Source organism: Thunnus thynnus, chromosome 5 (assembly GCF_963924715.1).
Source record: "Thunnus thynnus chromosome 5, fThuThy2.1, whole genome shotgun sequence".
Lineage (NCBI taxonomy): Eukaryota > Metazoa > Chordata > Actinopteri > Scombriformes > Scombridae > Thunnus > Thunnus thynnus.
Genome location: NC_089521.1, coordinates 15,584,517 through 15,599,872, shown reverse-complemented (window position 1 = coordinate 15,599,872; position 15,356 = coordinate 15,584,517). Strand labels below are relative to the sequence as shown.

General features: G+C 40.0%; 1 protein-coding gene across 1 annotated transcript; it reads left to right on the top strand.

The window, feature by feature from the left end:
• The first annotated feature begins 2,111 nt into the window (after positions 1 to 2,111).
• Positions 2,112 to 13,422, top strand: si:dkey-234i14.6 (uncharacterized). The gene is made up of 5 exons (XM_067589507.1): positions 2,112 to 2,903; positions 5,217 to 5,393; positions 7,036 to 7,245; positions 9,072 to 9,285; positions 9,753 to 13,422. Exons 1-5 carry the CDS (start codon positions 2,418 to 2,420, stop codon positions 9,929 to 9,931), a joined length of 1,266 nt encoding a protein of 421 aa, XP_067445608.1. The 5' UTR covers positions 2,112 to 2,417; the 3' UTR covers positions 9,932 to 13,422.
• Positions 13,423 to 15,356: the final 1,934 nt, after the last annotated feature.

Sequence of the window (15,356 nt, the reverse complement as noted above, 5' to 3'; positions counted from 1 at the left end):
CACCACTTACTGGCCGTAAGATGTGGGCAAGCTGATAAAAACCTGCTCTCTGTGCTCCTTTGTTCAGGCTCGAGATTGTGTCAGAGTAGGGCGTGTGAGGGATCCACTCAATGTCATTAACACATTCAAATCCCCAGGCTTCGTGGAAGGATTATCTCCATCGCCCCTGTGTAACTGCATATATTAGCATGCCAATGTGGAAATCGAAGCAAAAGTGTTGTTTAGATGCTTAATTGTTTTCTACTGTATTATTTCATGGTACATTATGTGAAGAAATACTTGGGCTTGGTGAGATACTCTTCAGCTAATCTCATTTTAGGTAAAGTCTATCCGGAAACATAGAGAAACCTTATTTAGTCATATTTGTCTTTAACAAGCCATCATTTCAATTTTGCACTCTGCATTAAGACCATGCAAATAAGCACATTAAAGTGATCATCAGTGCACCATTGTGTAATATTTCAGCTCATCATTTTGTTTCCAGGTGACCACTCTCCTTTCGTTTCATGGGGAAATTCCTTGTCTGTGGTCACCCGCCAGCTTGCAGGTCTTCACCGTAATTAGAGCTTCATTTCTCTTTTCATCTGGACTGGCTGGACAGTGTGATCGTTGCCAGGCACCTGAGCAGAGGTTGAAACCAATTACCGTTGGAGGCATAGTATATCACACACACACTCTCTCTCTTTCTCTCTCTCTGTGTGTTTGTGTTTGTCCTTCCCTGTCTCCCGTCACATTGAATTTCTGGCAATTTAAGTGGATTTATAGATTTGTACACTTGTCTTTTCTGATGCCTAGACCAATATACCATATGAAATTCCCCGTCAGTCTCCTGTAAAAGGCTTTGGCTTATATCAAGAGTCACTTAGGTAAATTGATGTCATCACCACCTTCAAAGTGCTCATTTTATTAGCGGGGCTCAAAATAGATGTAAAGGTCAAACCATTAGTTAAAATGCAAAATTGTCTGATGAATGTGATGTATTGGGGTCATTTAAGGATTGCAGCAGAGGGGAGGAAAATGATGGGGACATATGATGAGAGAATATGGAACAAAATATTCATTAATTTAATCAGCTTCTTTATGCCAACCTGAAGAAAAAGTCTAGACAAAACACTTGTCCATCACAATGCAGAAAAAGTTGTATAAGATAAAAATGAGAAGAGCAATGGCACTGCATCATCATCTCTGTTCAATATGCCATTACAATCCTTTTGTCAGCAGCAGCAGCACATAAATACATCTTTTCATATAAATTGACCTTGTCCTCTGAGGAGCCATCACCATGGTGAAGTTTCTTCACAGCCATCTCTTCCTTTCATACAGAAAAGAGAGGAAAGGAAAGGAAAGGAAAGGAAAGGAAAGGAAAGGAAAGGAAAGGAAAGACACACAACATTACATGGAGACAGTAATTAACATGGTCCTGTAACAGATAGGCTACAGTCAATTGAAATGGAAATGCACGGCACAGAGGGCTACAGGAGAGATTAGAGAGGATGTGAAGCTTGCAACAAGCAGATGTGATTTGCAGCAGCATTCACCAGCATCCCCTCTTCTCTGGCTCCTGGAGCACAGCAGTTTAATGTCTTGTCTTACTCGTCTGCCAGCAACATTAGACTGACTCTGTTGACTCTCATCATCCAATCAGATGAGTCAGATACGTCAACTCCTGCCTATTGTTGGAAAATAGCAGTAGATGTCTGTACACTTTGTAATCAGGCTTTTGGCATTATGCTGTAGGTTTGCGAGAGAGAGAGACAGAGAGAGAAAGAGAGAGAGAGAGAGAGAGAGAGGGTGGAATCGACCTCTCTTGTTTTAGCAACAGTAAATCAATAGTTTCTTGGAGTAAAACCGGAGCACACTGTCCTGCCCCTGCAGCTTGCTGTTAAACATCTATTGGATTTTAGAAAGGGAGAATCACATCACATGCCTCCGGACACTTTTCCACTGACTCTATGAAGTCCTGTGAAGCCTTTTCAGAAATATGACAGATTTAAACATCTGCGCGTAGACTGCTGATACCTATTAAACTGCCCCCTTTGTGCTGACGCTTTCCAAACATACACCTTACTTCAGGCTAGAGGGAGGGAGGGAGGGAGAGAGCGAGAGAGAGCGAGAGAGAGAGAGAAAGAGAGAGAGAGAGACAGAGAGAGAGAGAGAGAGAGAGAGAGAGAGAGAGAGAGAGAGAGAGAGAGAGAGAGAGAGAGTCCAGCGTGCTGCAACAACTCAACTTGCAGAGCAGGGAGCGTAGAGGACTTATGTGGCAAGTCGCAGCTGGTCTGATGTGTGTATGCATGGAGGCTCCTCTCTTCCAGTGAATGCATAGACGATGAGAGTACGTTCCACTAATTGGTGAGGGAGGATACGGCTCCCGGCAAGCATCGCCTGGCACACAGTACGTTATAATTCCCGCTCGCGTTATGGACGGGTTGCAGACAGAAAACGCTGGAGTTGGTGGCATCGGGGATAACGCGGAGGAAAAGTATCGCGCTCTAGCCTACGACACTGCCCTGAGCACTTTGGTGGCAGTGGCCGTGTATGTGGTGGTGAAAGTGAGCCTGGACGGCATCAGACAGTGGCGAGCCAGGATCTCGGTGCTCATCGTGGGTTCGGGACCCGTGGGGCTGACGGCCGCGCTGGTCGCTGTCCGCTCCGGGAAGGTGCTGAAACTGACCGTGCTGGATGAGAGGTACCGGACTGCCCTGCTCTGCCGGCCCCAGCAGATCGCTTTGGATCCCCGCAGCGTGAAGTTTCTGCTGGGACTCGGGGTGGACTTTGATAACATGGAGGGCTGCTGGCACAACGAGCATTTCTTCACCAGGATAGGCGTGTTTCAGGAGTACTTGCTGAGCATCCTGGAGCAGAAAAAACAGAAGGTGGACGTCAAGGTGCAGCTCGGCACCAAGGTAAAGCCTCTTCATTGATTACAACTTTCAGTTTGCTAAACCATTATCTCGTAGTCGGTGTGTAATATAGAGGCACATCACCTTTTGACATCCTACACTCAAAATAACCCTCATGTACTATTCTAACCAGGCTATAAATCTTAAACTAAATATATCAATAATACATAGTCGTCACTGGTCTGGAAATAATGTGTGATGACTTTGTAGAGATGAGAGAGAGACTCCAAGTCTCATCTAATCTTGTAAATACTGTGCCTTTATAGTCTGTCAAAACCTGATCCTCCCTAAGTGGCAGTGGTCAAAGAAAAGAAGCTGGTGTATGTGCCTCCACTCCAGCAGGGGTCTGATAGCCAGCAGCAGTGATGGTGACAGAGATGTTCCTTTGTCCAATCAGAAGCCTCAGTCCCCCCAGGCTCTTGAGTGAACCTGAACAAGGCTGCTGTTGGATACTGTAACTCACTCCTTTCTTTACTGACATTTAAAGAGCCCTCTGATTTGTGTGTGTGTGTGTGTGTGTGTGTGTGTGTGTGTGTGTGTGTGTGTGTGTGTGTGTGTGTGTGTGTGTGAGTTCCTCTCATCATTTGCCCTTACAGCATTGCCCTGCCCTGAAGGGAATACATAGATTACAATTTTGTTGATTTATCATTCATTTTTACATTTGATTTTCTGTAGATCAATTTGTTTATTTACAACACACATATACTGTAGCTACTACTCTGCAATTCTGCTGAAGCTTCTCTTCGCACAACATTGTATAATGTCACACTGAAAGCTCATCAGTTGAAATAACCTGTTATGTAAGCTGACCTCAAACCTGAGGAGAATCCTTGCTGCAGTTTTTTTTTAGGCCAGTGGAAAGTTAAATGCACAATTATAGTTCACAAATTTGAAGCATATAAAATGGATTTCACTATGAATATCTACATGGGATTGTTGTAGATATTAAGCCAAGCCAAACACATATTGAATGAAATGCTTCTGTGTGTTTTGGCACCTGACTCCATTACTCAGCATCAAATACTGCAAAGATTTTAATCAAGATGATAAAAATAACAAATTGTATCCCTGTTATATTAAAAGGTTAAGTTTATTTTTATAGCCCTCACTGTGGGCTTTGTAACACCAGCATCGTGAGAACAATAATATGAGAACAACCCCCCCTTCCAACCCCACCCCCACCCTAACCCCATCCAGACCCCAACTTAGGACAAAGAAATAACCCACTAACACGACAACCTCTGAAGAGTTTCTCAGAGGGAAAGCATGCAGTGTGTGCGCAGAGTGGGCAAACAATGATTAAATGTTCAGTGAATATTTGTGTCATGGCTGGAAACCAGACGCAAGACTTTATCACTGCTCTATTATTGTCACTGTGGATATTGTGACGTTTTTTTTAGTGTTTTTTTTACTTTGATGGTTTTTTTCTACATCTCATCAAACAGTTATTAAAAAACATTATTTACTATCTGAAACTATCAGAGTTTTATGTGTATTTGTTGCCTCTCCTTCCTGGCACCACTCTCTTCTCCCTGCTTTCCTGTGATTCAACAACCTTTGGAAGATGGAAGACAAGGTCAAGAGGGTCATTGATCACAACAATCTTTCATTTCGTCTAGTCACTGCCAAGTTCACCCTCTCCTCTTGATTAGACGGGACATTGTGTTTCGCTGTTTTTTTTTTCTCCCCCTCCTATAGTCTATCATTGCTTCAAAGGTCTGAGAATGCAAAAGGGGTCTTTGAAAGTACCTGTTCTCTGTGGTCTAAATGGATTAAACATAGATTGCTTCGGCTCTGAGTCATTATAGCTCCTGTAAGGCCCTTTCAGCCTGTCATTCTTTCCTCAACTGTTTTGTCCTGTTCTTTCTCCTTCTCTGCACAGGCAAGTACCTGGTTTTTTACTGAGGGGCAGTGATGCATACACAGGCATGATAATAAATCTCTCAGAGAGATGTACTGTTGCCAAGACAAGCACAATCTCTGGAGCCCATTTTAATGGCTTGTATGGGTATATTACAATACAACCAACTGGTCTCTTAGATTAATAGGCAGTGTTTGAAGAAGAACTCAAATCATTTTGGTTAAATAAAATCTGTAATAATAATGTAATAATTTGATTCACAGAAATGTTTGGTGGTAGCCTAACTAGCCTACATATGTATAAAAACATAATGATACATTTTTTGGAGCTCCTTGAATGTTGTAAACTCTTCCTTTACAAAATATTTGATAACAACAGCGCAGTGAAAAGTTATTCTTCAGCACACCTCTATGAGGCTATGAACATTAGTTTTTGTTTTTCTTTTGTTGTTTTAGTTCACAGAGGAATACCTACGCCGGATCCCACACAATGACTGGCCACGTGTGATTGTGGTGGCTGATGGGTCATGTGGTGACTCCTGCTCTGTACTGGGCATCAGCTCCGACTACACTGTGGAGTCCTGCCATGCCTACGGAGCTAATGCAACCATAGAGAGATTAGACCAGAGACAGGTGTGGACACACACACATAATCTGTGTACATATGCATGTACACATACACTAATAATGTACAGTATTCACTCAGCACACACTGAGGTGATAACCAACAGGTTGTTGTTTGTGTAAAGAATGACGACAGTAGAAACAGGATATTGCAGGATATTAGAGTGTAAGGCGACTTGATTTGTCCTCATAAAGCTGATTTGAACAAACAGTTATGTGGACCGACCAATAGCAGCTGAACACGGTATCTGACTCTCACATAAACAGTTAGAATTCAGCAGACTGTTGGATCATGTAAGCATCAACACAATTCTGATTTACTCATCGAATTTGATAAGAGCAGCTGTTATTCTGATGGAGGCAGGTGATGGTGATGATAAAGCCTTCGATTCATTACACCCCCCTGGCCAGACACATAATCTGTTCCCTGCCAGGTGAATATAAATCAAGATATCAAAACATCCACTGTAATGTTTTTCACATACTGCGCCAAAGGTCACTTGTCATTATATAAGCAGATGTTTCCTTGAATGATGACTCAGTGATATTACCAAGAGGCACATTAAATTCTGAATAGATGAAAATGGAACACCTCCACATAGTAATCATTTCTAAAAATGCCCCAAATTAATTCAATGAATTATTCCTTTGACTGTCTGATTTTATACAAGCTGCACATAAAGAAATAAAGACAGTAAACAAGACAAGAAATGTGAAATATGTGCAATATGTTGCAGCACAGACAGCTAACCAGCCTTTGGGCACTTATTCAGGCAGAAGTATTGTTCAGACAGACTGACAAACAAACATCACATCCCTGCTGGTCCACTGAGGAGGAGACATTCCAAATGCAGACAGATTATATTTACAGCAGCAGTCTGCTCCTCATCCTGCAGATCACTAGACATTCATAGAGATGGAGTTGTGTTGATAAATGCCACTTATGATTATATACGGTAACAACCTGTACAATAGAGAGGATTCATTTGGATAAAAATATGAACAGGTTGACGTAAAATGCTTTCAGGCTAATGTCTGACTAATATATAAACAGAAGTAGTCTCCCTTGCTATTTTATGCCAACATAAGCATTCATACAACGTTCTCCTCAGAGTCTGTGTGGCTGCCTTTTATTGGCCCCATTTCTCCCCTGGCTGTTTCCTGCAGTGATTGAATTTACCTCCCAGGATATGTGACCTGGTCGGCCCTACTGTCCTTTCTATCCCCTCCCAGCCACTGCTCTGTTCCCTCTCTATCTGCCTTGGTGGCGGCACTAAATGCTGTTTGATCCCACTTGGCTGGTTTATGTCACTGAAAAGAAAATTGATCACTTCTGGCTTGAGGGAAAATAGGGAGTTACTGCCAAATTGAAGTACTGAATAAAAATCAAGCTTTTCTTAATCTCCACTCAAACGACAGATGCAACATAAGCAGGGATGGTGTGTAGGTAATGTTTTATGTCATTTCATCACATATATCATAGAGTGCATGTACGTTGAGAATTAGGCTTTCTAAGCAGACATATAGTTAATGTCCAGGTGATGATGTCAAATATGACACCAATCCAATTGCTGGTCCTGGCATATTTTATTACATTTGAAATGTGTCTCTCCTTTCTCTCTCCCTTACCTAACTTCTCTCTTAACTCCAGGTGCCCACTCCTGAGATCCGTGCCCACAGCCTGTACTTTGACCTGTCCGCTTACGGAGTGGAGGCCCTCCGAGAGCACCGAAACCCCACGACCAAACCCGGCTTCCACTTGAAAATCTACGGCACCTTTAGAAACCGCTACATGGCCCTCGTCTGCCCCGCCTCTGACACCAAGATGGTTCGCTTCCTCAGGCACACAGCCAACTCCTCTGTGAGGCTCTTGTCCCCTTTTGATAAAATCATTTCAGAGCTTCATTGAATGCTTGCTATTGTTGATAAGGACTCTGGGTGTGAAGAATATGCAGCTGCATTTCCATGGTAATACAACGAAAAGACAGACAATAACTGTCCACAGCACAGTGCTGCTTTGCCTCCCTACTTATTCCTCACCTTTCATTCAGCAAATGGACTTTGACTGCACTATTGTGGGAGTCCATTAGTGTCTGCATGTGGTTGCATGTGTTTGCGTGAGTGCTGTTGTGTGTAAGTGAGTGAGTGTTTTAAGTCTGTGGATGTACTTGAACATGAGTGTGTCTGAGCCAGCAAGAGCATGAGAGAAGAAATGGTGTGTGTGTGTGTGTGTGTGTGTGTGTGTGTGTGTGTGTGTGTGTGTGTGTGTGTGAGGCCATCTGTACCCTGCTGTTACACATCAGTGGATAAATGGACTCTGACTCCTGTGCTCAACAACAGGTAGTGGGTGCATTTACAACCACTGGGCAGCCGGTGTTTTGTTTAAACTCTAGGTTTTCATGTCAAGTACTGCTCTGATAATGCCTGTAGCCCACAGCATGTAGTGTAGTATACACAGGTACATAGCAAGACCATCCTTGGAGCGCTTGTTGCTATGTGGGTGGCCATTCAGATGCACCGTTACTTGGTAACAGATGACTGTGTAAGTATGGGTCGAAGAAGAGCAGAGCAGAGAGAAAGCGCGACAGAGGCAGCGAGAGCAGGAGAAAGGCTTGTCACTCAATACCTACAATTACTGTAGAATTGATGTGATGCACACAGCAATCATTGGACAAATTTTCATCTTCAGTGTTCATGTACAAGATTAAATTATGTTCTGTTAGCCCTCAGATGGTAAAAGGTGCAGTATCTTTGGTATAGATAGAGGGAAAAAATGCAACAAAACTTGTTGTTGTTTAAAGGTGTAATTTGGTCTTGAGTTACGCAATTAAAAGCAGGGTTTTAACAAGGGATGCAACTAATTATTATTTTCATTATTGATTAATCTGCTGAATATTTCTTGATTAATTGCTTAATTCTAAAGTCTGAAAAAGTGTTCAAAGTGCTTGTTTTGTAGAATTAATAGTCCAGATATTCAGTTTAATATCATGTATGACAAAGATAAGCAGAATCAAAGTAGTTGCTGGTTGATTTTCTATCCATCGACTAATCAATTAATCAACTAATAGTTTCAAGTCTGGTTTGAATCAGTTGTAAAATCCGTCATGATGCATCTTTCCCCGTCTCGCAAACAAGTCTTAACATTAACTTTAATATGTGAAGTGACCATGTTCCTTTTTTTAAGCATCCACTCTCACTCAATAAGCATCCATCCAGTGACTTGTCTCTTAAAGGATTAAAGGATTTTGCACATTTTCATCGTAATTTCTTTTTCTTTTTTTTTTTTTACATACTTATCAGTATTCTCTTTATCTCATGGGAACGCTTTACTCACCACCACCCAAAACTACTCTGCAGTCACGGTCCAAGCGGTTACAAGAAAAACTCATTTCAACCAAAAGACCACTAATAATTCTCTTTTTTAATCTTTTTTTTTTCTTTTGCACTAAAAGAACACTGAAGCCATGCATTAAAATCAGGTGTGGTGCTATGGTTTGAATTGTAAGTGCATCATCAAGATTAAGGATATAAGGTAGTCAACAGAGCCTTCATATCATGCTTGTAAATGTAATGGTGTGTGTTTCAATTGATGACAAAATAAGGTAAAAAAAAAATGGTGAAGTGGTGCTGTAATGATGCTATAAACTGTGAGAAATATCTCATAATCGTCTTTCTTCTGTTTCTCAGATCATGAAGAACATATTCCACCAGTCCTTCAATGCCTACAAGACGGACATAGAGCCTCGCCTCAACGATGTGACGCTCCACCACATGCAGTGCAGCCGTCGTCTCTTTGAGATTCAGTTGTCACACAGACGCATCAGCGCTGCCTACATAGAGGGGGACAATGTCGCCGTCACGGTGGAGGGGGAGGCGGCACGTGTGCTCAACTTTGACACGGGTACACTATGTCTATAAAACTCCAGTTAGTGAAATGCAGTGAATAGGAAGGGATATTTGCCCTAAAAACAGTACATGTGCCATCTTTTCTATCCTCAAAAGTCAAAGATCCTTATTAGCAAAACAGAAAGTCATTTTAACAAGAAAGAGAAAGATGCAAGGAGCAGATAAATTATTGTTTATGTGACTCATTACTGCACCCAATGGCCTTTCAGCCGACGCTTTTTTGTCCCCATGCTGCTCAGTGTTTATTTATATGCTGCTGTGTTCTTTTCATTTAGGCCATAACTATGACTTCAAGGCTACAGTTTAGCACTCGTCTGCAAAATCTGTGTCTGCAATGTACTGTATGTTTCTCCTCTCCTCTCCTCTCCTCTCCTCTCCTCTCCTCTCCTCTCCTCTCCTCCCCTCTCCTCTCCTCTCCTCTCCTCTCCTCTCCTCTCCTCTCCTCTCCTCATTATCCTCCAGGTTGTGGGGTGAATCTTGGAATGCGGGGTCTGGAGTCAATGGGAACGTTCATCTACCGGACAGCCACTGCTGTGGACCAGAATGATATTCTAGAGGCGCTGTCGGCTAAGATGCAGCACTCCAGGCAGGTGGCTGAGACCTTCAAGCAGACAGGCCTGGCTGAGTCGATGTATGACTGAAATAGGGCAGCAGGCTGGAGAATACATAATGCCACATAGCAGTTTTGATGGAAACGCATTATTTGTGTTTACAGTGAATGTTTACAATGAATCGTGAGTCTGATGCTTAAATGGACTACTAATGGTTACATGCTGAATAGAACTGAATGTGTGTCAACTGTGAACAGATGGGCTAATGGATATAAACATGTGACCATAAGTCATAATAACATACAATGAGTAGTTGGAGAGAGGATAACCAAGGCCACTATTAGTCCAATATTTGAAGCTTCTCTGATTTTCAGGTTATAATGTTTGTTAATATTACAAACTGTGGCAGAAGGAGATATTTCCTTTCTTATAACTGCAATGAAACAGTATACTTTGACTACTAATGCACTGCAGTTTGGATTTGTGTTTCTCCATAAAGTGCGAGAACGTAGAGGGAAGGAATCTAAGCTCTAATAAACTACGAGTAGTTGGATTAAATGAAAGCTGATTTTCCATTATCATCACTGTCTCCTTTCATTAGTGAAAGAACTGACATCTAAAATCTAGCTGATTGTGCTCTTTGGTACATCACGTCAATGGTGCTAGAGGAAAAGAGACTGTGCTGCAACATTATAGCTATGGTACAACTGGCAAATGTGTAAAACTGTCATTATGTGTTTGATTTGACAGGAGGAACACAAGTGTAGAATCAGATGAACTGAGGAGGGAGATGCTCCAAAGTGTTATTATCAAGCCTTTTGTCTTTGTGTTTGTTTGACAATGTGGTGATAATTGTGGTGATGATGATGTTCTGATGTATTTGCTAGAGTGACCTACTTTTATGTGCTGACTTTTCTGACATTTTTGGCATATTTCAAAGATGATGGGTACTGCAGCTGTATTATTACTACTTCATTTTGCTGATGTCATATTTTCCACTTTATTATTATTTTTTAATATTTTGCTCCAGGTGATCTAAAAGGACTTAACGTAAGCACCACCTCTAGAAGTATTAATTAAGATGATGGAGGGTATGTTGATAAAAAATGTCCTGCTCCTGTTAAAGTGCCAATAAAGATGGTGACACACTATCTGATCTGACAAAAAGGATATGGATATAAAATATGGTCTATCAGAGATTCAGAGATTAAATGTAATCCAATAAAGAGTATCACGATATAATATTTTATGCTACTCTGGGCTCTAAAAAAATAAAAATAAAAAGATTTGATGGAAATCGATATATTGTTCTTTAGAAACTAACTTGACAATTAAATTTCACATTTAAACCACATGCATTCATTTGTCCATTGTAAAGTAGAATACAATAATTATGGCTTCAAAACAGACTGATCTATGAGATTCTATCCTCCAGTTTCTAAATGCTAAAGTAAGAAAAGAATTGTACTATTAAACAGTTTTACAAGCTGCTGTGTGAAAACCCTGCAGACACTTAGGTATTGTCAGCACATAATGGTTGATATGAAGCTGTACTGTCCTCTAGTGGTGTAGCATGTCTGATGCATCTGCCTCACCTCACTATGTTTTTATGATGAAGTAGGACAATTCAATCAGTAATTTTGTCTCCTTAAAGCTGTAGATCCTCCAAAAACACTTCTGAGTCACTATAAATGACATGTCATCAATGAAACCGGTATGGATACATTATCTCACACAAGAACACTCTTGTATATTCTGGGCTTCATTAATAGAAGTATTGGGCATCTTTTTCATTTCTTTCTTTTTTTTTCTACCACTGCTATCCTACTCGTATTACTCCTGCTACTTCACCAGTGTGTTGCTTGATTTCAAATGCATGGAAAGCCTTAAGAGTTTCAGAAGTTGAATCTACACTCTCCTCTTCTCTCTTCTCTTCCTGTGTGGGTCTGAAGAGAAACAGTACATGTAAATGATAAATGTGTTATGAAATGATGCATGAAATGATGTCTTATCCTCCAGGAAATTATCATATGAGCACATATTTGAGAATAATTGATACTAGGCTGAAAAGTCTAAGATGCTACAATCTACTGTTAACTGGCAACATACAGTACTGTATGCACCCTTGAAACAACACAACAGTACCACAAGTTTACAATTGCTTCTCCATCAGATTGAACATAGTGACAACATTTTCATTTGATGATGTCAAACTTTATAAGGATGATTAACATAAATGCAAAGCCTGTTTTTTGAAAAAAAAAAAAAAAAAAAAAAATTTAAGATCACGGGATTCTTTTCTCAATTTGAATAAGTATTGTAATCCTTATATATTTGAAAATCTGAGTGAGACCAAGTCTGCTGGGAATGTAATCCAAATGTTTGTGATTTTATTCCACCCAGTATAAGTGAGAATGACACTCTATAATATAATACATCTCTATAATACCACAAGCAGAAAACCTTGTAGCAGTCACTTTATATTAATCATTGAAATTCAGTAATAGAAAAATGTATAAAAACAAATGTTCATATAAAGAAAAACATACAGTATATACATTTTTACCAGGTGTCATTGAATAGATGGCTGACAAATAGCACCCTGTTGCTCAATAGATAAAATCAGACACCCAAAGTTTAGCAGAGTGATGAAAAGTTCAAAAGTCTTATGTCAGCTTTTCCTGCCTCACATTGAAAACTCCATGAAACAACCGTTCATTTCAGGTTTACAGTAACTTTTAATTACAAATACATTGTACTGTGACGTGTGCAGTGGTGACCGTTTTAATGCCTCGGATATTTGTCTTTCTCTCAACATCAATACAACCTGTTTCTCATGCCAGAATTAGTTGTCTACAGTGGAAACATAAACCTTCTCAAAACAAACACAACAACATGCAAACATAAAATAGCCCTTATCTTTGATTGGTTGATTGATTTTATTTACAAACAATAAAACAAAAATCCAGGGGATAAGATATTAAAATGGAAACACTTTTACATCCAACTTGATGATGATAGATGTTAAAAGACAAAGAAACATAAAGAGGCACAAGACATTCAACATATGCAACTAAGCAATACAGTCATGAAATCCATCCAAAACACATCACCACAATGTAAGAAATGAAAAATAATAACTCCCACACCAAAATACAAGGACAGCTAAAGTAACAGTGTCATTCCAGATTTAATTATAAATCTGTGACCCTGTTCCATAAATAAATCCTAACCTGACCTCTATAATCCCCTCTCATTTTTAAAAACTGGATGTCTCGTGGAAGGCTGTCCCACAACATGGCACCAGTATAAAAAAAGAAATGTCTTGCTACATTATTAATTTGAGGCACTTGACATGAACACACACTGGCCCTGGTATTATAGTTATGCTGAGTATGGACCATTGTTATCTGAGAACACAAGTATTGAGGAGCATACTCATTGATAATATTGTACATATGATGCAGCTGCTGTTGTTCTACTCTAAGCTGTGCTGGCAGCAGTCCTACCCTTCTGAATTCATCACTGCCAACACCAGTTTGAAGGGATGCATTTAATAAATACTGAATAATATTATTAAGTATCACCTACTTTGGAGTATTAAAAAGGGGCAGCAACTGAGTGGACTGTGTGTGTGTGTGTGCGTGCTGTCTTTAGTGTATTCTTAATATTACTGTACATAATGCAGCAACATACCACACCCACACACACAGTATAAAGACGGTAATGTACTGCTGCAGTCTAGATCAAGTGTCTTGCTAAATGGTTCATTATCAAAGTGTCATCTGATGTTAGTGACTGAACAGCTAACGTCCAATTTTGTAATATAAAAATTAGCATAGACTTGAGATTTCTAAATTAAAAACTATTTTTAACAAGACATTTAGTCTCATATTCAAAAATGTATATGCAAGAAAGTATTACATCCCAATGAAATTAAATAACTTGTTTGTGATGTATATGACACCATTTTATTTGCCACAGGATTTTCTAGTAATTATTATCTTGAAACAAAGCAGAATCAGTGGATGAGTTTCAAGATTTGAAAAGACTGAATGTGAGATGAAATGCCTTTTTAGACAGATATGTTTGCCATGTGCTAAACAGTGATAAGTCTTGAGCTGTAGTCAATAGAGGTGAGAGATAGTGACCTGCTGAGATCTATTAAACTGCTCCGTGCCAACTTGTCCCACCCTCTTGCCTAACAGACAACTTAAGGCTCTCTCTCCCAAAGCCAGTTGCTCTGTCTAATTAAAAACACTCATCCGCTAGCTGTGCCCTCCAAGGTCAATAGTCTGGACCTCTGAACTGGCCCCTGCTGTAGTACAAGGCCTTTCATTAGATTAGACACAATAATGAGAAAATCTTTTATCTTTGCATATAATTAAAGCTGGGATGAAGGACAACTTAATCAATGATGTGGAATGACAAGTTCGTAAATGAATTAGACCTGCCAATGGGGGCTTTGCTGTGATCAATGACAAATGTTAAGCATGGGTTTTAGTCACAGCAACGGGCATCTATCAGTCCAAAGAGGAATATTTCATGCTGCTGGCATAGACTGAGATTTAGCCTGCATTACTAATTAACCTGGATGTGTGTGTGTGTGTGTGTGTGTGTGTGTGTGTGTGTGTGTGTGTGTGTGTGTGGCATTAAATGGTAAAAAAAAAAGATCAGTTTACAAATAAACCTTAAAATCTTGTATTGATTGATAGAAACTTGTAAAAAGTATATTTGCACATGTACCATTGATCATGATGTGCATTTTATACGTTTTTTTGGATGACTTCAATTAATCTAAAAAGCAACAAATGCACTTGAAAATGAAGTGCAGATTTCTTATTTCAATAGCACCATCCACCCATAGGAGGGCAGTGTTGTCCTTTAAAATAGCCTCTAAGCTCACTGTGAGTTTAGAAGGCTGCATAGAAAAAAGGCAAAACTGGAGACGAAACTGGTAAGACCATGTCCTGGATGGATGGAGACAGTACGGCTGCTATGTCCAGTGAAACAACCATAAAATAAAGGAATTTATATTGATAAAAGTAATATACTTCCATGTTTCAGGGTAAAATAATTTGTTCCATGTAACTATGCAAAAAAACCCAACATTATCAGTCTTCATAATATCATCGTGAAGTTAACAATTATAGTATTTGTGTGTAAAAATTCTAATTGCCATATTCAAACATTTTGACCCCTTCCCATGAAAATGGCATAAAATGTAAGTAAAAAGAAGAAAGTAGTCCTCCTGTGGCCGTATGCATTTGTGTTTGAGGAGATGGGAAAGGATGTGAGCACGAGCTCGTATTGACAAGCCTTCAGTTGCTGTCTGACATACAGACAGGAAGTCACTGTCACATGACTTGGATATCGGCACCTTGTCCGATTGCACAGAGGGCCTCTTATGTTTGCTGCCAGCACAAATACATGCCAAGTCATTCATACACACACACACACACACACACACACACAAAGAGAGAGAGAGAGTAAGAGAACAAAAGCAGACAAATGG